General features: G+C 33.7%; 1 protein-coding gene across 1 annotated transcript in view; it reads left to right on the forward strand.

Moving 5' to 3' along the window:
* The first annotated feature begins 738 nt into the window (after nucleotides 1-738).
* LOC150108695 (uncharacterized) overlaps nucleotides 739-23,538 on the forward strand; it is a 191,321-nt gene continuing 168,521 nt past the window's right edge. Inside the window, exon 1 of the mRNA XM_090416158.1 lies at nucleotides 739-1,034. Within this exon, the coding sequence (XP_090272284.1) occupies nucleotides 962-1,034 (73 nt within the window). The 5' untranslated portion in view covers nucleotides 739-961. The remainder of the gene's footprint in view (nucleotides 1,035-23,538) is intronic.

The raw sequence follows: 23,538 nt of genomic DNA on the forward strand, positions 1-23,538 counted from the left end.
GAGAGAGAGAGAGAGAGTCTATACTAAGTACATTACCAACGCTTAATTTAATTCAGTATGAATAAATTACTCTTAATAAGTCAGGCTAGTGCATCTCGAAGTGGAAAATATATTATTACGAGCACTAATATTTAATTTACACTTTATGCATTTCCATTAATGATAACATGATAAAATACATCCTGATAATTTTAAACTACAGTATTTTAACTTTCCAGCTTATAAACGTATAGTATAAAATATTCTATATTCCGTGCACTCATGCATTTGTTATTTATGTCCCTCTCTCTCTCTCTCTCGTTTCTTCTGTCTGTCTTCGGAAACGGGTAGCTCTTACTGCTGTAACTACTACCTTTTTTTATTTTTTAGGATTAATAAAGACTGAGGTTATGACCCTAAAGAACGCGTTCTTCCTACTCTGCTCCGCGGTAGCAGCTGTCCTGATGGCCTTCGAGCGGCTTTAATTTTTGGGAACGTCACGATGGCGGTATGCTGTCATTGGTTAAAAGTAAGGCAGCGGATGAACACAACCACTGTAAAGATAATCAGTTAATAACTGTTTAATATGAAAACAAAATGCAAATTTAGTTACTAAATATCAACTTTCATAAATGTTTTAATTTATGAAAAATTAAATTTTAATCAGCAAGCAAGCTAAGAATTTAATGCTCTTTCGTTATTGTTCATAAAGTTGAATGGCGGAAGGATACCGAAATGAAGTTCCTGAAGGGTGCACTTTGTGCCGAGAAGCAGACAACAGGTCGGACGAAAGTAGTCTTTGACTGTTGGATGTACTGTTGTGAATTGATGAGTTGAAACTAGGCTGTTACGTTTTATATGTAGTATATAGTGTGTTATTTGTTTCTTATTGTAGTGGATAATATCGCTGATATTTGGATATATTCTGGATGTGCCAAACAAATCGGAAATAACTTTTCTCTAGCATCTAGAGCTCAGCGGAATGCGGCACCGACCTTGGGTTTATGTGTTCGTTGCTGTACTACTGGCCATCGCAGGGCCAAACGCTGTACAAGGTAAGTGCGGAAATGGGGAAAAGCAAATTACAGATTTGTCAGCATAAATGCAGTATACCATTCGTTGCCATTGCTACTGCCATGGCTGTCTCAGCATTAATATTTGTCATGTTCGTTATAACAAAGAGGAAAGAATTAGAATAAGATATATTGATGAACTGGCTAAACTAGTTTAACATTTCTTTGATATCAAACATTTCGTTACACAATAGAAATTGTGATTTTCCAGTGGTGATTGAAAGAAGTTCTAAAACAAGTGTATAGATGATTTTCATAATAGTCAGTTCTTTCAGTCAGTACGTATTTTATACTTATTTTATATTAACACTTTCTGTTGTTATTGTTCTGTTCTGTTGACGTAAAGAATTTTTTTTTTTTTTTTTACGTAATGAAGGTGATGAACCTTTCTTAGTTGTTCCTAGAGTGAGTTGAATTATATGGCCAAATTGCGAACTTGAGATCCCTATGACTTTTTTGTTGTTGTTGTTTACAACGGAAGGCACAGTTTATTATTATTATTATTATTATTTTTAATCAAGGCTTTTACGAACAAAGAAACAAACTTAAGCCATGTTTAAGAGATAAGGGCTTCAGCAATTTACCATACAAAAGTTTTTGTTTTCTTCCTTGTATAAGAGCATACTAGTTAATCACAAACACTAGATATGTATTGTCTCTTCACCAATAAAGTTTTGCGTGGATAAAAACAAGACTAAAATCATATTTATAATTTGAAACGTATGCCGATAGAAGTTCCTTGCAGGATATCACTAGCAGTCCGACTGAATTTATGCTGCGATACAATTGCGTCTGTGATGGCTTGAAAAATTATTTATTATGGCATATCGATAGTGAAAATTGAACAATTCGTTCTCTATTATGGAACCCTAAAAAATGGCCAATTTTGAGAAAAAATGCTAAAAAGTTCAACTGGTAAGCTGCATATCACATGGCACTTTTAACTGCGGTGTAATGCATGTATTTCATTTTTTTTTTAACTTGATTGCATTTTTGTTTATTAATTACGTGTGCGTTCTGTCCACTTGGCCTGTAGAAAAAATCCTGCTAACCTATTGAAACCGGATGCATATTTAAAAAGGCCAATATAAAGGTGCCTGAAATCATGAAGATTCGAAACCAAGATTTTTTTCCAACGGAAAGTTGCAGGTGGCGTCTTCCTTCCAGTTGCAGTGCCAACGTGTATTACTAAATTACTTAAACATCCTGAGTATGCTAACTAAAATAAATTCGAAGTAAATATTACTTTAGGTTAGCCCGTTCTCAAATAATATTCATCTTCGTACAGAGTTATCGTACATGCTGTTTGTTCTTCATTTATATGACTCTTGGCTGCTCTACTGATCAATTACATCTCTTTACTGGTACTTATTGTCAAGTTTCTGCTGGCGTACTTCTTCAGAGATAACGAAAATATATCGCTTTATTGCTTGGCATTCTAAAATGTTTTGGAGTGGACTGGTCATCTTCAGAGTTGCGTCGTTGTTCTCTTCGAATGAAAGGTAAATTGTAGCAGCGAGGAAAATAGTTCACTTATGCTTTCAGTAAAAGCTTCTAGTAACAGTAAGATGCCATAACAACTTTGTTATAACATCTTACTTGGCTTTGTTATGTTATCGGCACAAAGCCAAGATGCTTTGTTATGCCGATAGACATATCGAAAACACCGTAGCTGATAAATGAGCTGTTGTTGCAAAAATATTAATTAGGAGCTACCGGTAGGTGTTTCAGTTTAATCCAACTTCGCTGTCACTTACTTACTATTATGTTTATATTATTATTATTATGCAAAAACTAGTCTTTCATCACTCTTTTATACAACGTGTGAAAAACTCCCCAAGAATATTTACTGTATTAAATTTCTCTGTTGGGACAACGGTAGTATCTTGTTTATCTCCGAACATACGAACCTGCATCGTTATTAATACGTTTCGGCATAGGGTTGTATTTTGTATCTCACCCCATAATCGAGAACATATGAACAGGTATAAAGTATAAATAATATAAATTCTTTATACTATATTCGTAGAATTCGAATGCCCATTTTAATTCCGTTTACGGTGATCTTTTGTCACTTTTTTATTTTTTGAGTTTTCTTAGTCTTGTGGGTGTCTATAGCTTTGCTCCTCTTGGCCTGTTTTCAGCATTAGTACGATTGGAAAGAAAGCTATAGTTCTTTAAAAAAAATTTCAGGCAAATAAATAAAATATCAGAACATAGCAGTCGAAATTACCCGTAAATCAAAATATAATAGAAATTTTACTCCTTGTTCATTATAACTATTATTGATAAAGCATCAGGTTGTTTGTTGGTGTAAGTCGTGGTTGCTGACCTCATATGCACCGTGATGACGATAATAACAATTCCATGTTTCTGAGCTTACGACATTTTATTCCATTTAATCGTATTAGTTATGCACATTCTTTGACAACTAGCACTGTTTTATATCAGCGCAAGAGTAAAATGACATAATGTCTGACACCCACTACGTAATAGGTGGTAGCAGGAATTTATTTAGCTTGCCCAGCTATTAAGATATTTCTTTTTACGCTATAATAATGCATGTTCCATTGTGAAAAGAATAAGCTATTAATAGGAGCTCAAATTATTGCACAATATTTGAACTTTTAATGTTCATTTTTTTTTTTCTCTTCCTTGTACTATTTGTATAACTATATTTATTATACTTATATTTGTCCATATTCGCCATGCTTGAAAGTTACATCTCCCCTTTTTTACTGCGTCTTTGTAGCGAGGGCGACGGGCCATTCGCCTTTCAATAGGAAAAATCTTGGTTCAAGGATCCTTTATAGGGCTTCTCGGAAGAAAGTGAGTTAGTTGGCCACATATTGAGCTGGGAGGATTTCTCATTCTAAAAACTGTTTAGAAGAACACACAATTAACAACTAGCCTCATTACGTAAGGGCTTGGTTTAAATTATTGCTCCCCATATTTTGAATCAAGTCCTTTAATCCTACTTTTTACCATATCTGTATTGACCTTCCGTAGCTCAGTCGGTATAGAGGAAGCCCTTTGGTGGGAAAAGGCGGGAATCGTACCTGGATAGGTACGATTCCCGTGTATGACGCGAGGAACCATTATCTGGTCTCTTTCGACTAAAGGTGAGTGAGCCGGTCTCATACGGAGGTGGAGAGTTTTTCTCCCGGAAACTCGGGTTTTTCGTCCCTCAGAACAGGCAAACCAGCCCATGGACACACGATCTGCAGTCAAAAAAATAAAATAAAATACATACTTAGAAGTCCCTCATTTGAAGGCACAACCTCCTGTCCTATGGGACAGATGAGGAAAACAGGGGCAGAATCCCTCACAGCAACAACCATACCTGCATTTTTATAGTTTTTAAGACCAAATTATTTCTCTAAAAGTTTTAATAAACAACAACTGGTTTTTTTTGTGGGATTTTTTAAAAATTAATTTGGGTCCAGAGGGGGAAAAAAAGAACATCTAATCTCTATACCATACAATTTGCTGAATTATATGGTATAGAGATTAAATGCTGTGTTTTCTTCTTTTTTTCATTGTTGAAGAATTGTGGGTAGCCTGTCTGGTGTGAATTAAATGGAAGAATTAAGATTTATTAATATTAATGCTGAATAATACAGCTGTTCAGCATTAATATTTTGGTAGGTGCTGATGAAAGAAGGTTTCAGAAAATAAAAAGGATGAACAAACAGGAGAGTGAGTAGTTTCTTTCTTTTTTCTTTTCTTTTCTTTTTTTTATTTTATTTTATATGATAATTCCATTCAGGAAAGGTTGTAAACTTATAGTACCATGGGGGAACTAAGGGTAGGGTTTGGAAACCTCTCTCTAGAGATAAAGCATTTTACTTTTTTTCAAATAAGGTCTCTAATAATAAGTAGGGCAGTGATCTCACATTAGGTAAGGAAAATCTTCTGCTGCCCACCTAAGGACATGCAGATATATCCATGTTGCTAAGAGATTTTGAACTAATACCATGCTCTCTGGATGGCCATTTAGACTGATAGTTTGATTCACATTGGATGAATGAAACCTACTCATAATTTAAGAGATTTGAAGGAAGTGGTAAAATTGTAGTTGCTATTAAATTTATCTGTTTATTATTTATGAGATTGAAAAGTAGAGAGAATGAAGTGAGTCAGTGAGCACAGCATAATTGATTAACCTTGCTGCTCTTTCCTTAATAGAAAATTTTAGAAGAAACACTTAAAATGTGGGAACAGAAATTTGTTGTTTGGCAAATGCTTGGATTTGTATAGAGTAAATATAGTATATATTTACTCTCTATATAGTATAATCTCTCTCTCTCTCTCTCTCTCTCTGTCTTTCTCTCTCTCTCTAAATATATAAAAATATATGTAGAAAGTTTTTTTACCTTGGGTATAATACATCTATATCTATCTCTCATCATGAGATTTTTATTTAATAAGGTCAAAGCACCTTATGGTAACTTGTTTTGGTAAAATATTTATAAGCTCTGTATTACTTAAACCTTGGTATTTCTAAGCCTGGCTCCCACTGATGAGACCTCAATAAAGGTTGAAACTGGTCTGGGTAGTGGCCCCTTGCCTTTAATGCATAGCATCATACATCTCCTCAAGGAGATGCATTTTGCATTAAGGGTAAATACTAAGAATAGTGATCAGAGCTTATTCCGCCTTTACCACGAGTTGCCTAAGACTTGCACTACGTGCAGGTTGCCCAGACTTGCACTACTTGCAGGCGCAAACTTGACTTACTTGTCTGTTTGCTTACTTGGGAAATGGATTAAAACCAGGTTTATATTTATAAAATAGCTTGGTATCTTTAACATATATATATATATAATATTAAAATTTAATATTATATATATAATATTATATATATAAGTATATATATATACTTTTATCAAAAGTAGATCAAACTTGATTTTTTCATTGGGTAACAATATATAATCTGTTTATGCAAAGGAAAGTTGGACATTGTTATTTTAAGAAATTTATCTATCCTGTCAGAACATTTTGATATTATGAACTTTGAAAAATTGCCTTTTTATGTATTTTGACAATTTTTTTGTTTCATTGTGAGTTTTCAGTTATATCAGGGATACAAATATTTACACCATCATTTTTAATTAGCAACAACACTATCATCCATACACAAACCATCTTATTTGCAACCACCGATTTGACATTGGTTGCTAATCATTACAAACTTTCATGTAATGTTTAGCTTAGTCTTTTGGTTGGCGAATGGATAATACACTTCCATTACTACCATTAGACCACATATTCAAATTCATTCGTGGTGGTTATGTTTTCTTTCAGAAGGCTTTAAGTTTTGGATAATTTTTTGTGGCTCAGTATGACACTACTTCAAATACTTTGAGTATTGAAGAAATGAGGTCATGTCTTGTTTGTAACAGGATTCCTGGCTTTTGACCCATCAGTGATACTAATGTGTTGCTATGTTTCCAAAACTTTGTGGGAAAGAATTGCCATTAAAAATAGTAATAATAAAAAGCATGCCCCCTTGCCTGCTTTTATCTTGTAGATATTTGTTATGTATGGCATTGGTTGTTCTTGGTCATTTTTGGTGGTTATTTCATAAAAATGACAAATTTAATATTGACAGCAAACATATCTCAGTTTATTATTATTATTATAGCATTAGCACCCAAGACTTAATGATGGTCAAAAATGATTGGTTACTATTGTGTATTTGGGGGGGGGGGATAGGTATTTGAAAAAGACCATGTTATAATTCTTCATCTGGAAGGGATGGAGATAACAGAGATTTTTATTTTAGTTGTATTCACATAACTCTAAAAGAAAGTGAACTAAAAGTATTATATTTATAGAACCTCATAGTTTGGAAAATTAGGTGGGTTATTTCTTTGGAACATGGAATACATATTCCAGCAGATAATTAAAAATTAGGAATAGTATTAGTTTTTAAGGCATCTTATCTTGGAAGATTCTGTGTGTTTTAGTGTTAGCTGGCAATACTGGAAATACAGAGGGGCCTCTTGGGGGGGGGATTAGAAAAGAGAATAGTAAGAAAGGGAAATTGAAGAAGTTGATGATATCCAAGGTAAGAGAGAGAGAGAGAGAGAGAGAGATCTTATCTACTTTCTGTCTCTCTGTTAAAAATATTTTGATCTATTGCTTGAACAGAAGAGTAGACTGCCCAGAGGATATGGCATTGCTGATTAGTATATTATATACTCAGTTCATTTTGCTTGTTCAGATAATTCTTCCATATCAATAGCTTGACATTTACTAATTACAGTAAGAAGATTATCAAAGAACGGAAATAAAGAAAGTATTAATAACTGATTTTTTATTGGGATTAAAGCGAATCACTTTAATTTTTATTTTAACCATTGGATTTCATTCATTTATTTATTTATTAAAGAAACGAACTGGTATAAATAAACATGGACTCTGATTGTAACTAAATTTGTCCATAATAAATGGTGAAACCAGCTAATTCCTGATTGTATATATATGTGAATGTAAAATCGAACAATAAAATTAACTGGGAACCTCATATTGATATCGGTTAATAATAATAATAATATTAATAATCGGATGTTTCTGAATGCATTAAACCTCGCGGGAATATGATCTACGCAAAGCATTCTTTCCAGTTTTACGGAGTGTGCAAGTTAATGATAGTATGTTTTATTGAGTTACCAGAGGCAGTGTTAACGGCTGATTTATGAGAAATTAATTGGCAGATCCATTTAGAGCGAAACCGATATGAGAAATATCTACAATAAACTGACGTAACTGACAAACAAAGCAGATACGCTTCGTTAAGTCTAAAGGAAATGCATTCTTTGTTTTTTAATTGGTTAACGAAATATAGCGATTTCTGTCCAATCAAATTTCCTTAAATATAAATCTAAAAAAAAAAAAAAAATCCCCATTCAAAATATACGCAGGGAACAGCGATACACACAAAAATGTCACATAGATAATAAATAGTAGAATTTAACAATATGTGCAGGAAGCAGAAGAGGAGGGAAAATAAATTTTCTATTTCTGTACACGTCTTTCTTAGACTACCCTTCGTGAATGGAGGAAGTCTGCGAACGTTGTACGGAGCGTTGCCTTCGCTGTTACTACGCATGCGCGAGAAACGTTCCCACGGTGCTAAACACCGTCTGTAAAGTTGGCCAGACTTGTTGCTTGTAAGAGGCCCTTGCCTTAGGCTCCTAGGGGATGTTCGACAGATTGCCTATGGCCTACTCCTGAGAGGGGAGTCTGTGGGGAAGGATTTATCCTTCTGCATTACGGCCCGGCCAACTGCTCGGAATAAGAAATTTCAATAGGCGTAGTTTAACTTAATAAAAACGAGGATTGATTGATGGAAGAAGCAATTTGTTGTTTCGATAAAAAAAAAAAAAGTTCTTTGTGTTATATTAAACTTGGGCAATATCGACAGAAAATAACGTTATTTTCCATAAGTGGATTATTGTAATTTTAGTTATTAATTAGTATAAGAATTTGTGGGGTACATTTTAAGCTAATATAGTTGCATTGGTAAACTTCTGTGGAAGGGGTCCTTTGAAAATACAGTACACGCAATATACTACTTTTTATTTTTACAAATAAAGTTAATGCATAACTAGGTTCAGTTGTGAATTGTGTTGTTTAATTTTTTTACTGTTTTCGTCATTTCAGTCAGGAAAGTGCTGCTCTTTGTTTTTAACCGATATACATAAAATGTCAATCTCTCTCTCTGTCACTCACTCACTCCCTCTGGAAGATAGGTAATTGTACCTTCAATTGGTCATATTATTTCCCTTACCGACCTTATAAACATTCTCTTTCTCTTCCTCTCCATCGAGTTGTTTTCGAAAAATGGCAATTTTGAACTGTTGACGTGGCAACGAAAAATAGGTATATAGCATGTAACTAAGAGGTATACCTTCATCCACTATCTTTTGCGAGTTCTTCTCCCCCAATTTTCTGAAAAGGAATTGAGGAAAAAAATTTAGAATTTAAGCACACACACACACACACACACATATATGTATATATAAAACAGTATTTAACAGTGGATTATTTATGCAAAGCCTTCAAGATGTCGAGGGGCTTAGGGAAAAAATATTAACTCAGTCTATATAACATATACACCAATCCCTCGATTAATGCGCCTAATGCGTTCTTTAAAAACAGGCGCGTTAATCGAAAACGCACTAATCGAATATATACTTTTTCCCATAGTAACCTATGGGAAAAAGTATAATTCATTCCTGAAATTTTTTTTGACTCTTAATTTTTTTTTTATAAAAGAATTAGGGTATGTCTCAGGACCTAGTTAAAGGAAAACCATGAAGCTGAAAGACAATAAAACATATTCAGAATATAAATTTATTATTCTGCTTCTTAACAAAAAATTGAGCTAACATAGTTTGGCGGACATTCTGTTTCTTTTTTTCATAAACTGACGGTATGGCCCTATTGCCTCTTCTGCAAATTTTACTGGTTCTCTCTTCACCAGGGTCAGTCTCTAAACATTGCTGCTGAAAAACTTCGATTGTACGAAAAATATTTTCAAATTGTTTCTGTGAAACCTCTTTGGGCTTGTCAGTGATTAAATTTTCTTCAATATTCTTCAGGATCTTCCCGCTGTGCATCTAAATTTAGCAGGTCGGAATCACTCAACTTCTCAGAATGAGATTTAATTAACAGATTCATTTGAAAAGCCTCTAAAATCATTTGCACAATGTGGAAGAATGTGCTTCCAAACTGCTCGCATATTGCTAGCAGTAATTTCATTCGACTTTGACGTTACAACCAGGCTGAAATTTCTCTGATTTGGTTAGAAAAGTCTTGGAAGGCATTCGTTCCAAAAAAAGGCCGGTTTCATCGACATTAAATATTTGTTGATCACAATAGTCCCCTTCTTACACAATTTTCTTCAAAATCTGTGGATATCTCCTTATCTGCAATTGCAGCTTCGCCTGTGATTAGAACATTATGTAGGCTATTTCTCTTTTTGAAACGCTCAAATCACCCAGCACTAATAACGTGGAATTCTTCTTTTCCATCATTGATAGCCCTTTCTTTCCAGGTTACAAAGAGATTTAATGCTTTTGATTTAATAAGGCCACTGTTTAGCGGGATCCGTTTTTGGTTACAATCTTCGATCCATGTAAAAAAAGTCTCTCTAATTCAATCATTATAATACTTTGATTTCGAGTTCATGCATGATGAACTTGAAGCAGCCTTACCTTTCTCTTTGTATTCAGCAGTTGATTCACCAATTTTTGTGTTGTCCTATCTTTGCTCTGGACTTGCCTTGTTCATTTTTCTTTATTATTTCAGGTTTTTCTTCCAATCAGATTACTTTTCGAATCATTTTCACACTTCTATGTTTTGGTCACTAATTCTTTTACTCATGATTAAAGGTTAGGAAAATAATTTAAAATAAAAAAGTAAGGAAAGCAATGGCGCGAGATATGATCAGCAAAATGCAATGTAAAGCAGACGACAGGAATGTTGGAGGTAAATTTGGAACATAGTGTACATGGAAATAGTGTAGTATGCCATTAAAAAATAACTTTGTAAAATGTTTCAAATCGGTAACTAATTTATTTCATCCTGGTGAATGATTTTTTAAAATAGTTAGCCATAAAAAATGTGTAGATCGAAAATTTTTAAAATCTGTAACATTTATTTTTAAGATGTATATAGGCGCACTAATCCGGGGCGCATTAATCGAGGGATTGCTGTACTGTATATGGGTATGCGTTACCTCTGATCTTACTCATTGCTGAAGAAGGCCTCCCCCCAGTATTAGGGAAGGGAAGATTGGGTGTACTTCGCACATGGCAACCCATCCTGGAAAAGCACACAGTGTCATTACCATACATCGCTATGAAACTTTGAACAGTTCCATGCTAAACCGTACTATGGTTAAAACTGGAGATTTATCTCATTCAGAGAGCTTATTGTGAATTTATCAATGATTTTTTCATTATTAATACTGTACCAGAATAAAATTTGTACAAGGACTTATAGTGCCAATGAATAGTGAGTTTTTCAAATGAGTTATGGGCGTGAATGATGTACGACGTTTAATAAATAGCTCTTGCCCTAGTAAATAAGTAGTAGAAAGAAACTGATGAGCAGTAAAATGAATACTGCTTTTAATAATTTTCTTTACTTTTATAATCTGAAATCGAGTTTTTGTATGCGTAATTCGTCATCCGTATATGGATAGCATTAATTTTTGCATAATAATGACGATGGAAAGATTTCGGCTCAATGTGTTGGGATTTATGATGTCATAAATGATTTTGCAGCTGTCAGGGATTGGAAAAATCGTTAATAAATATTATATTAAATATATTATTCTCTCTCTTTACCTACCTGCCTATATATATATATATATATATATATATATTGACAATTCATTTTAACTCGGTTGGAATATTATAAAATAAGTTTAATGACTATCACCGAGAGAAAAGATGGCAAGATATATTTAAAAATTTCATATATATATATATATGAAATTTTTCAAGCCACTTTAGGAACAGTAATAAGCAGGAAGGTAGTCCTATATCGGTAAATTAATCCTCAGTACTTTAGATTGCTTAGTACAGGCCTTCAATTTAAACGCTTGTTTGTTTTTCGAAAAACAGTGCTGTTACTTTCATATTTTAGAGGGGAGGGAGAGAGAAATTGGAATGGAGATTCGATTTTTTAAAATATTATATATATGACTTATAAAAGCCTCCTTTGGGCGCCAAACCACAGCTCTGTTTATTCCTTCTCTTACGACATTTTGACCCCTATACCTCACCGGCAGTTTTACCTTACGAGCAGACGAATGCATACTGTTATTGACCACACTGACAAGCACTGTCTCCACACCATACAATCTCGCCCCTCATCGCTCGTGACTGTTTATGACAACAAAGCAAAGCACTCAGCCAAACGCACCCATTCATATAAAAATGTCTGCCATCCTTATCATGTTAACATGAAATCAATACTTGCTAACAAAAAAGTCGATATAAATACAGGAACACTGACAACTTGTTATGTACTCGTATATTCTATATTAATATATACCTCTGAAATGAACTGTTTGAAGAAGAAATGGAAAACAAGTATTTGAATGAGCAATTCTTAGGACTGTCCTAAGATATATATATATATATATATATATATATATATATATATATATATATATATATATATATATATATATATAAAAAAAACTAGTGATATACAATATTACTCGCATGTTAATATTTTTGTAGTTGAATACAGACGTGAATCCAGACTTCGTTTTTATTTCGGGGGGGAGGGAGGAAAGAAGAGAATTGTGATCTTAGGGGGAATCATTATCAAATACACATATATTTAACATTCATTCTTTCGCTAATACATAATTTATTTCAGTTTTTCACTAATATTTATTTGAATGAATGTCAATATGTGAAAAAACGCTGTACAGATATATACGTGTTTTATTTTAATTTTATAATACAGATAGTCCTTTTTCTTTTTTTTGATTTTTAACTGAAAATTCACACACACACACACACGCACGCACGCACGCACGCACACACACACACACACACACACACACACACACACACACACACACACACACACACACACACACACACACACACACACACACACACACACACACACACACACACACACACACACACACACACACACACAAAATCATCTTCTCCAGGTGATTTTCCGTTGAAAATCACCTGGAGAAGATAAACTAGGTTCAGAACTATATAAATATGCAGGAACTAGATTCAAAGAAAGACTCTTATTATTTTTAAATTAAATTTATTCAACTGGTATTCCTCCAATAGAATGGAAAAAAACAATTGTGATTCCTATCTTTAAAAAAGGCAATAGTGATGACCCTAAAATCTATAGCGGTATCAGTATACTAAATTCCTGTTACAAAATATATAGCAGAATCTTAAATAGCAAACTAATGAAATATTCCGAAAACTTTATTTTAGAAGTACAGAATGGATTTAGAAAAGGACGATCATGTATAGACTCGGCCTTTTGCCTAAAATTAATAATAGAGAAAAGAAGAGAATACAATTTAGAAACACTTATTGCATTTATTGACTTTGAAAAAGCATTTGAACAAAGTTAAAAGAAACATTATTTAACATATTAAAAGAAAGACAAATACCAAATAATGTCCTAAAAGATATCACAAGTATATATGAAAATAATCATATACAAATAAGATTAAATCACGAGCTATCATATACGAGAGAGATAAACCAAGGGGTCCGACAGGGATGTCCCCTCTCAGCAACTCTTTGTAATATCTACTTAAATGGAATAAACATTACATCAAGGAATTAAACTTTCTCCTACAGTAAACTTAAACACTCTCCTCTTTGCCGACGACCAAATAATAATTACAAATTCTGAAGATAAACTACACAAAGCTATTTTAGATCTAAATGAGATATCCAAAGATTATAGTATGATAATATCAACAGAAAAATATAAAACTATGGCCTTTAAAGGACAAGATCTTAGAACAGGTGAATTCATTGAACTACCTAGTATGTGCGATTACATATGAAAATGAAAAAGATATAAACGTAAAAATTGCAAAATATTTAAAAATAACAGGTGTAATTAACTCTATATTTAAACCAAACCTAGTTCAAAAACAAACCAGACTAAAAGTATACAATACATTAGCCCTACCAGTCTTAATGTATGGAAGCGAAATTTGGACAATAAATCAAAAAGACAAACAAAGATTAACAACAGCAGAAATGAAGTTTATGAGAAAAACTGCAAAGTATACCCTATTTGATCACAAAAGAAATGAAGAAATTATGAAAGAATTAAACCAAGAACCAGTAATAGAAAAAATTAAAAAATATGAACATAAATGGATGGAACACGTTCAAAGAATGAAAACAGAAAGATTACCAATACAAGCCATTAGGAAAAAGAAAACCAGGACTTAAACGATTCAACGATGACTATATATATATAGTCATCGTTGGTTCATAAAGATACATTCTTTAGAGCACTATGTTTAAAGCACTACTCATTTGCCGATTCAATCCTTACAGTTTAGGGTTCCTTGAAAAATCTTAAATACGAGGAATGGAGTACAATCATCAACTCCATTCATCATCTCACAAGTTCACTTTACTGATTAATGCAAATATTGTTTTTTATACTGAGTTTGAGGATGTTTGGAGGGATATTTTTGGAATCATCTCAGGCGTGAGAAGTTTTTTTTTTTTTTTCAAAAGATCGCAGGATTGGAATTATCAAAGGTTAATTAGTGGTTTATTTTTTATTTTTTAAAAAAGAAAAACAAACCACTTAGAAAAAGTAGATCTGAAAAGATCACTGCACCACAGTTTTCTTCATCATATGTTATTCACAAAAGAAAAAAAAACTAATAAAATAATACTCAGAGCCTACGCTGTCCATTTTGGGCAGCGCACTATAGATTACAGATTAATTCTATTTTAGGATGAATCTGTTTTGTCTAAGATCGAGTTATTATTGTAATCAAGTGAGTGGGAAAAAATGTTTTGCTAAAAATTAAAATTGAGATTTACGTGTAGTGAGATTCACGTATTTCGTTGAAATTAATACGCCGTTATACCTCATAGAATACCATCATTTCAAATTATCGAAGAATGCAAAAACTGAATCTTAAGATCATTTGAAGATTAAATATAGAATAAATCGCATACATATGACCCAGATTATTTTCGTTATACTTAACAAGGGAACAGTATAAATCAAAATCACACATAAGAGTTCGAAACACTTACAGCACAGAAATTGGACGAAATAATTCCATCCTTTCAAAAATAAATCAAGAAATAACTAAGTAGTTGTTTGGAATTAAGTTGAAGCAACTAAGGCTATGAGGCCAGTGAATTTTATGCCTGTTAATTGACCTCATAGTGTTAGCTGCTTCAACCCTAATTCCAAACAACAACTTAGTCACCCCCCCCCATATCCTTCATATACTAATTTTCCTATTCTGTCAGATGAAAAACCCTTCCACCACCGCATGAGACCGATAACCCACCTTTGATTCTTTGATGAGAGTTCAGCATAAGCAGAAAAAAACAGTGGAAATTTATGCTTTTTTTTTTTTTTTTTTGTATATGTCATTCTGACCCACGAAAGGTTGGTAACTTATAGTACATCAGTAGGTGGTCTTAGGGATTTTTTTAAAAAAAAATTTATGGTATTTATTTGTTTATTTTTTATATATAATCCAGAAACCTTGCTCTAGAGACCAAACATGGAACTTTTCTTTTCCAATTCATTTCAGGCCTCCAGTTAGTGAGATAGTCTCACACTGGGCAATGAAATTCATCTCCAACTTAATAATGATAATTACAAACATACATGCATACGCTAACTCCTCTGCAAACTAGGGGCTAGTAAGGTTTTCTAAAGTACTTTACCAGGAGATTTGTAGTAATATATTCCCTCACTACTAATACTACCACCTAAGATTATTGTAGATCGAATATTATATTGATCCCTTATCTCATAAATAGCGATCTTCACATACTTAATATCTGCATTTTGCGAAGTAAATGCCAAATTGAATACAAAAGCCATGCAGTTTAAAGTAAACAAAAAATTTCGCTCAAAGCTTGTAATAAGACGTTTAGCATACATTTTATGCTTTGTTTAATTGTCCCTAGAAAGATAGAATCATAGAAGTGAAAAAAACGAATGCTAAATAGGCTGTTTTATAAGATGAGACTGTAATAAATGGTAATACGAACTGTTCAATCTAAGCATGATTTGAAGTTGGAAAGACTTTAATAAGAAATTCCTATACTAAATTTCATCGAAATCTGTGAAAAGTTAGGGATAATTCTAGACATATTCGGCTACATTCTAGACATATCCTTCTCAGTGTGATTGATACGATCCAATCCTCGGCTAGAAGCCATTCATAAGCTCATTCGGCATGGTGTTAAAGAGCTGCATTCTAGAAATATCCTTTTTTGGAATGCAAAAATTCCTTGGCTAAAATCCTGTGAGGAAACTTCCCTCCGCCAAAGGCCGAATTATCTGGTCTTATAAGTAAAATCCCAGAGATTTTTCGTTCTTCAGCAAAAAGACAAACTAATCCGGGAATACATGCATATAGAGAGGAAGGGGGGGGGGGAGGTGGCATAACATAACGATTTATCATCTGCCTTGGTTGCCGTTTCACTAATTTAAAACAACCATATATCTCTAGAAATGTAGTGGAGGGAAGAACCAGCAGGATGGAAAGGGTTACGGAATAAAAACAACCCGGTTTTTATCATATTTATTTATTATAACAGCCACTTTGTTTCTGCAGATTGTTGCAAGTTGGCTGTTGTGCATGTGAGGTAAGACGCTTTGCGCATTTCTTGCTTGAATTACGACTCAAGTACATTTCTCTTAGCATATAATTGTGTTAGTACGATGATTGGGGAACCTGGCTATTCGGTCTACAAAATATATCTTCTTTGGTATGCAACTAGTGCACTAACCATCTGCTCTCTGGTTTGAAATCTGTGACTTGCCCATTTAACCCCGTGCTTTTCAACGATAGCGCCTCCCCCTTTCGGTAAGCAAGTGTTAAAGAATTTTTTTGGAGAGAGCCGCTAACCTTATGGATTGTGCAAACAAGAATAATGATGAAAATAGTTTTAGCGCTATTATTAATTAGCAAGCTTAAGTTTTATGGAGTAATCCCCGATTCCGAAGGACTAGTTTAAATGCCAAAAAAAAAAAAAAAAATTGAAAATCAAAGCTTTAAAATGATTCTTTTATTATAGTTCTTTTCTCTGCTGGAATTTAAATTATGTATTCAAATTTTAAATATCATTTCCTGAGCATCTGTAATTCTTTTTCTTTTTTTCATTTTCTTTCCCCCCCCCGTACTATTCCAGCAATTTAAATACAACACCATAGAAAAGAAATATAATAATAATAATAATAATAAAAATGGTATGAATTTTCAGTATTTTCGTCAAGTAAGTTAAACTTGAGAATACAAGCTTGGCAATAAGTTATAAATATTTCCAAAATAGGAAATACATGAACTATAGGTTGCACACGGTTCTCTAAAGTTTTAGTTTTTATTCTGTATAAATGAATTTTTAAGACTTTTGATTTTGTAAAATACATTTAGAATGAATATGTTTATTCTTCTTTGGATATTTTTAAAATTCAATTTCAGTCTTTCCTTTTTTCCCTCCTTTAATGTTAGCCACACATTGTATCTGCACATTGGTATCCTTAAACTATGTTGCTCTTTCTCTCTCATATTGCTAGTTTATTATCGTCAGAAATGTGTGAAAGCATTCTTTTCGGTAGAAGACAAAACGTTTAACTGTCTCCACACATACTGCTATTTAACTTCTTAGCTAAGATGACAAGGACAGCGATTAGCAATTCTTGTTCCTGGTTCTTATCCGCTATCACCTGTTTGCTCCAAGGGCGTCGCTGATGGTATGATGTAGGGAAACCACTAATATTAAAAAACAAAAACAAACAAACAAACAAAACAGGTTGATTTTCTGCTCTATCCATGACCAGAAAAATAGTTATTAAACATCTGTTACTCCCAGAAATTTATGGTCACGGCTAGAGGTATCATTATTAACACAATAGATCCATTGTGATTTTAAAAAAAATAATAATAAAAATTCTGAAAGTGTTTAAGTTACGCCTGTACGCATACTTGGTCATAAAAAGTGATTTTTTTTCTTCTTTATAAATTAAATTATTTGTCGATACTATGATATATTAAAACTTTTTTGACAGTAGTACTTTATCATACAAACAGCAAATAATTTACGAACTTAAATTTAATATACCTAGCTTTAATAGAATGTGCGAATGAAATATAAAAACCTTGTTTATTTCTGACATTATCGAAGGTTTTGCTTTTATTTCTATCCTGTTTCATCATCTATTTTATTGTGTCGAGTGAGTAACTATCGTTTTCGGTTGAGTTTTGGAAATTGTTCTTCATTCCTAAAGAGACTTCTTCGAATCCGTCTATCCGATATATATTAGGTTTGTTTTTCTGACCGCATATATTTGTAAGGACCTAGTTATTTTCCAAAAAGTACAAGCACTTTTTGGAAATTAACTATGTACTTGCAAATAAATAACAAAGTTTAACCTTCTATTTGTTGTCCAATCTCTATCGATATTCTTTATTCACCGAACATCTCATATCTAAGATGACAAGGAACGCACTCACTCTGACAAACTTTCATAGCTCCACGGTTGAAATTTAGTACTCTGCAATAAGTATTTTTGGCATTTCACAAGAAAATCAGATATAAAAATAGCACCGAGTTATTTTTATACCGTCTTGTACAGGTTAGAATGGAGAAATGTGTACATCTCTCCCCACTAGCATTTCGTGCAGTGGTATGATCATTTACAAGAGGTCTAATTGTTGGTATATTTGGCAAACACTTTCAACGACAAAGTCTGCGGAGACTGTGAACTTTTTTTTCACTTCTTCGGAAGGTTGATTATCCTGAGGGGGAAAAAAGAAGGGAAAACTTTATCATTGAAGAATAAATATGGTACGATAGACGTTCCTCGTAACCTAACCTTTGTCCAACATCCGAAGAGGACTTCACAGAGTAGAATATCCATAGTGAAGTTCCGATCCAAGTCCATTAGATTACTATCCTAGCGATCATCTTCATCCTTCAATATACCATTTCTTTTATATGACAGAACCACCTTTCATGATTACCCACACATTTGGCAGGTATTGATGGAACGTCATGTGATATGACTGGTAGAATCCTATCAAATTTTACTCAAATAGATGAGTTCTATTCCGAATATGTGATTTAGGTGCAGAAAGTTCTCGTAGTTTCATAATGAACCTATGGAGTGCATTTTTCTGGCATGGCTTATGTCCACATTCCATCAGAAAGTATGTTTGATACAAGCACGTTACGTCTGGACGGTATATATACCAATATACCGTCACGAGTGATCGTCCATATTCCATGATACAACACTTTCTCCCGACAGTCCTCCAACATGAAAATGTTTCTTTTGTAAGTAAACATCTGTAGAAATGCTCGGAGAGAATCACCCAAAAAAGTTCTGTTTCTTATCATAGCTGTCTGATTTAGAGTCCTTTTTTTGGCTAAGTACCGTAGACCCAGTTTATTTATTGTTATTTATTCTCTACCTCCATCAGTTTTACACATACAGACGCTTTTTCATGACCTCAAGACAATAGGAATGATGTTAATTATGCTTTTATTGATACATTCCTATCTACTTTGTTCTTTTAAAATAGTCACATTGAGAAACTGTATGCTTGCCATTGTCTACCTTCAACATTGCATCTTTTAAATGTTTACTCAGCGCTAGTACAGCAATCCCTCGATTAGTGCGCCTAATGCGTTCTTTAAAAACAGGCGCATTAATCGAAAACGCACTAATCGAATACAATAACCTATGGGAAAAAGTATAATTCGTTCCTGAAATTTCTTTTTTGACCCTTAATTTTTTTTTAATAAAAGAATTAGGGTATGTCTCAGGGCCTAGTTAAAGGAAAACCATGAAGCTGAAAGACAATAAAACATATTCAGAATATGAATTTATTTTTCTACTTCTTAACAAAGAATTGAGCTACCATAGTTTGGCGGGCATTCTGCTTCTTTTTTTCATACAACTGACAGTATGGCCCTATTGCCTCTTCTGCAAATTTTACTGGTTCTCTCTTCACCAGGGTCAGTTTCTAATCACTGCTGCTTAAAAACTTCGTTTGTACGAAAACTATTTTCAAATAGTTTCTGTAAAACCTTTTTGGGCTTGTCAGTGATTAAATTTTCTTCATATTCGTCAGATCTTCCCACTGTGTATCAAAATTTAGGGTCGGAATCACTCAACTTCTCAGAAAAGCCTCTGAAATCATTTGCACAATGTGGAAGAATGTGCTTCCAAACTGCTCGCATATTGCTAGTAATTCCATTCGACTTTGCGACTTTATAACCAGGCTGAAATTTCTCTGATTTTTAGAAAAGTCTTGGAAGGCATTCGCTTCCAAAAAAACAAAAAAAAAAAAAAAAAAAAAAAAAGGCCTGTTTCATGGACATTAAATATTTATTGATCACAATAGTCTTCTTCTTACACAATTTTCTTCAAAATCTCTGGATAACTCCTTATTTGCACTTGTAGCTTCGCCTGTGATTAGAATATTATGTAGGCTATTTCTCTTTTTGAAACGCTCAAATCACCCAGCACTAACGTGGAAATCTTCTTTTCCATCATTGATAGCCCTTTCTTTCCAGGTTACAAAGAGACAATGCTTTTGATTTAATAAGGCCAGTGTTTAGCGGGATCCATTTTTGGTTACAATCTTCGATCCATGTAAAAAGAAGTCTCTCTAATTCAATCATTATAATACTTTGATTTCGAGTACATGCATGATGAACTTGAAGCAGTCTTACCTTTCTCTTTGTGTTCAGCAGTTGTTTCACCCATTTTTGTGTTCTTGTCCAGACGACATAAATATTGGCGGTAATTTTGTAACATAGTGTACATGGAAAGAGTGTAGTATGCCATTAAAAAATAACTTTGTAAAATGTTTTAAATCGTTAACTAAATTATTTCATCCTGGTGGGTGATTTTTTTAAAATAGTTAGCCATAAAAAATGTATAGATCGAAATTTTTTAAAACCTGTAACATTTATTTTTAAGATCTATATAAGAGCACCAATCGAATTTTAGAGGCGCACTAATCGAATTTGGGTATCGAAAAAAAATGACGCACTAATTTACTGGAATTGGGTTAAATCTTTTCATTTTGTGGCTCACAGAATCCCTTAACCGGATCATAATTTGAGCAATAATGATTGACCGTTTGAACTTGTTTTGTTGTTGATTTTTTTTAACATTTTCACCGGTAGGTTGTAATATATCTGCTCCGTGCAAAACTCATGCTTGTGACATTACTTGATACTCAGTCGACGTTTTAACATCTCAAATGTCTTGGAAACATCCCAGGCTCATACAAAATTAATGCTATTCGTTAGTTTCAATACCGATCTCTCATCTTTACGGCAATATACTGCAGAACATGTACACATTATTATGTGTAATTGTACATGTACACATTATTATGTGCAACAAGCAATCCTGACTGCAGTGCAACGTGTAAATCTTATTGCCGAAAGTGCTCACTAAAACCAATCTTATAATTTTATAGTTGCACCTCATGCTGTTAAACTAGTAGCACTCTTGTGTTGTACATTCAGTTTTGTGGATTAATTTTAGGATTTCTTTTTTAGTAATTTGTCATTTTGATTTTACATTAGACGTGTGCAACCGAAAATAGATTTCAACCGAAACTACTTTTTGAACGTGTTTAGATTTGGACAGTTGATTCCTACCCATTCTGAATCTGATTTTTATCTATTTGGCAATCTTTCGTCATTCGAAGATGTGGCTTCGGATCGCAGGACAATCTAAATTGCAGAAGTCTGGGTTGCTCCACATATAAACCAACTAATAAAACTTTAGGAAACGATATGCGATATAAATTTTATACGTATCCAGCTACGAAAGGTGGTCTCGTATTGGATGACGAAATTTATATACCATAAATGGTAGATAAATTCTAAAGAAGTTTTCACAAACATCCATACCCTGTTGATTGGAGAACGGACACGCAACCTACTTGGCCTACCAGGCGGATGGTGCACACGATAGCTTAAAAAAATGTTACTTAACAAACTATAAATATCGAAGAATAATATATACTCATTGACAATATATTTGCTACCCCCCATGTTAAATGGAATTTGCTAGCAATATACGACTAATGGCTCATGACATACACTATCTATGAATAGGCAGTAGATTTCCCACAGAGACAGTATCTCAATTGGGGTATGTGATAATTGGCAAAAGTCGTGACCTCAGTGACTTTGTATATTGGGAGATAGACCGACCATTAAGAATGCATCTCGGATATACCAAGAATAGCGTGGTAAACAGAAAACATCAAGTCAACGTCGATCATGCGGTTGGAAATACTTGATGCAAGAGATAGATGAAGGATAATAAGCATGCTACAGTTAGCCCAATCTGGGAACCGAAAGGAATCTCAGAATAATTGACTTGGGTAGGATAATTGTTGAAGGAGTATCTGAATGCATCATGCGTCAGACGCGCTGTTTCTGAATGAGAGGGATATAACAGCAGGCGACTATCGAGGACACTACGCTTGTCTAAACAAGCCAGCAAATCTGATATAACTGCAGGCATTAATCACGTTCGCTCGATCCGGCATATTTGTTGAGTGTTTGCAGAACCTAGCATATCGAGACTGTTCCGAAGGCATACGGTGTCAAGTACGCTGTAGATGAATATTTCTAATGAACTAGCTACTTGTCATTGTATAATAATAAGTCGCATACCACCAAGATGCCTCGACTTGGCTTTGGATTTGCCACCTAGGACTGTGGCAAATCCTCGGTTCCGTCTGTTCAGACACAAATTTTCAGCTTCAGGATACCTGCTACATACCTCCTCACTTTTTGAATAACAATAATAGTATACGAGCTTATAATAGAATACTTGTGGTTTATTTCATGGGCAGAAAAAAGTTGTATGGTCATATGACAGTAAACATATATTACGCATTTTAACTAAGTGCGATTTTTTGTCAAGATTTCAAAATAAATATGGAAATAGATAACAATACGTAAAAAGAGTATGGTGGAAGTCTGCTGCATGGCAGTATTCAAACCAATTTTAACATCTGGATCTGAGAATTGGCTTAGAAAGAAAAAGAATAAGAGAGATCGGAGACTACAGATATGAGATTTCTGAGGAAAATAGTAGAACCCAGTTGAAGATATTAGAAAGAACTTGATATGGCTAAAGATGCACCCAGTAAGTGTATAAAGCAAAAATAGAAAAACAGGTTGGGGGGAACCCAGAGGAAGACCAAGATGTAGGCGAGTTAATACAGTTAAGAATGCGTGAGATCGCAATTTAAGAGTCGATCAAATCAAAGAAATAGTCTGAACGGAAGTTGATCAGAAATTGATCATGTTAAATTATCATGCTGCTACACCTCTTGAGGGTACATACCAGAAAATCATTATTATTATCATGCTGCTACACCTCTTGAGGGTACATACCAGAAAATCATTATTATTATCATGATGGTGAAGTGTGGCACATAAAGGCATGATAAAGAATGGTGTAGTGAAATTTCCAATTACTGTATGTAGTCAGTGCCAATATGATGGTATTGCGCTGTGATTCTATCATATTGTTGTCTCTGATATTTTCTTTAAACGTTTTACGCTCAAAAGCGCTTTTCAACCTTTTTGCTATTGCAACTATCTCGGGTCGTTTAAAGAGGAAATAAAAGGCTTTTTATAGTTTTAACCAAAAACAAAACCACAAATATTTAATTCTCAGCACTTGACAG

The sequence above is a fragment of the Typopeltis vanoorti genome, chromosome 3 (assembly GCF_054136105.1).
Source record: "Typopeltis vanoorti isolate ZY-2024b chromosome 3, IOZ_Tvanoo_1.0, whole genome shotgun sequence".
Classification (NCBI taxonomy): domain Eukaryota; kingdom Metazoa; phylum Arthropoda; class Arachnida; order Uropygi; family Thelyphonidae; genus Typopeltis; species Typopeltis vanoorti.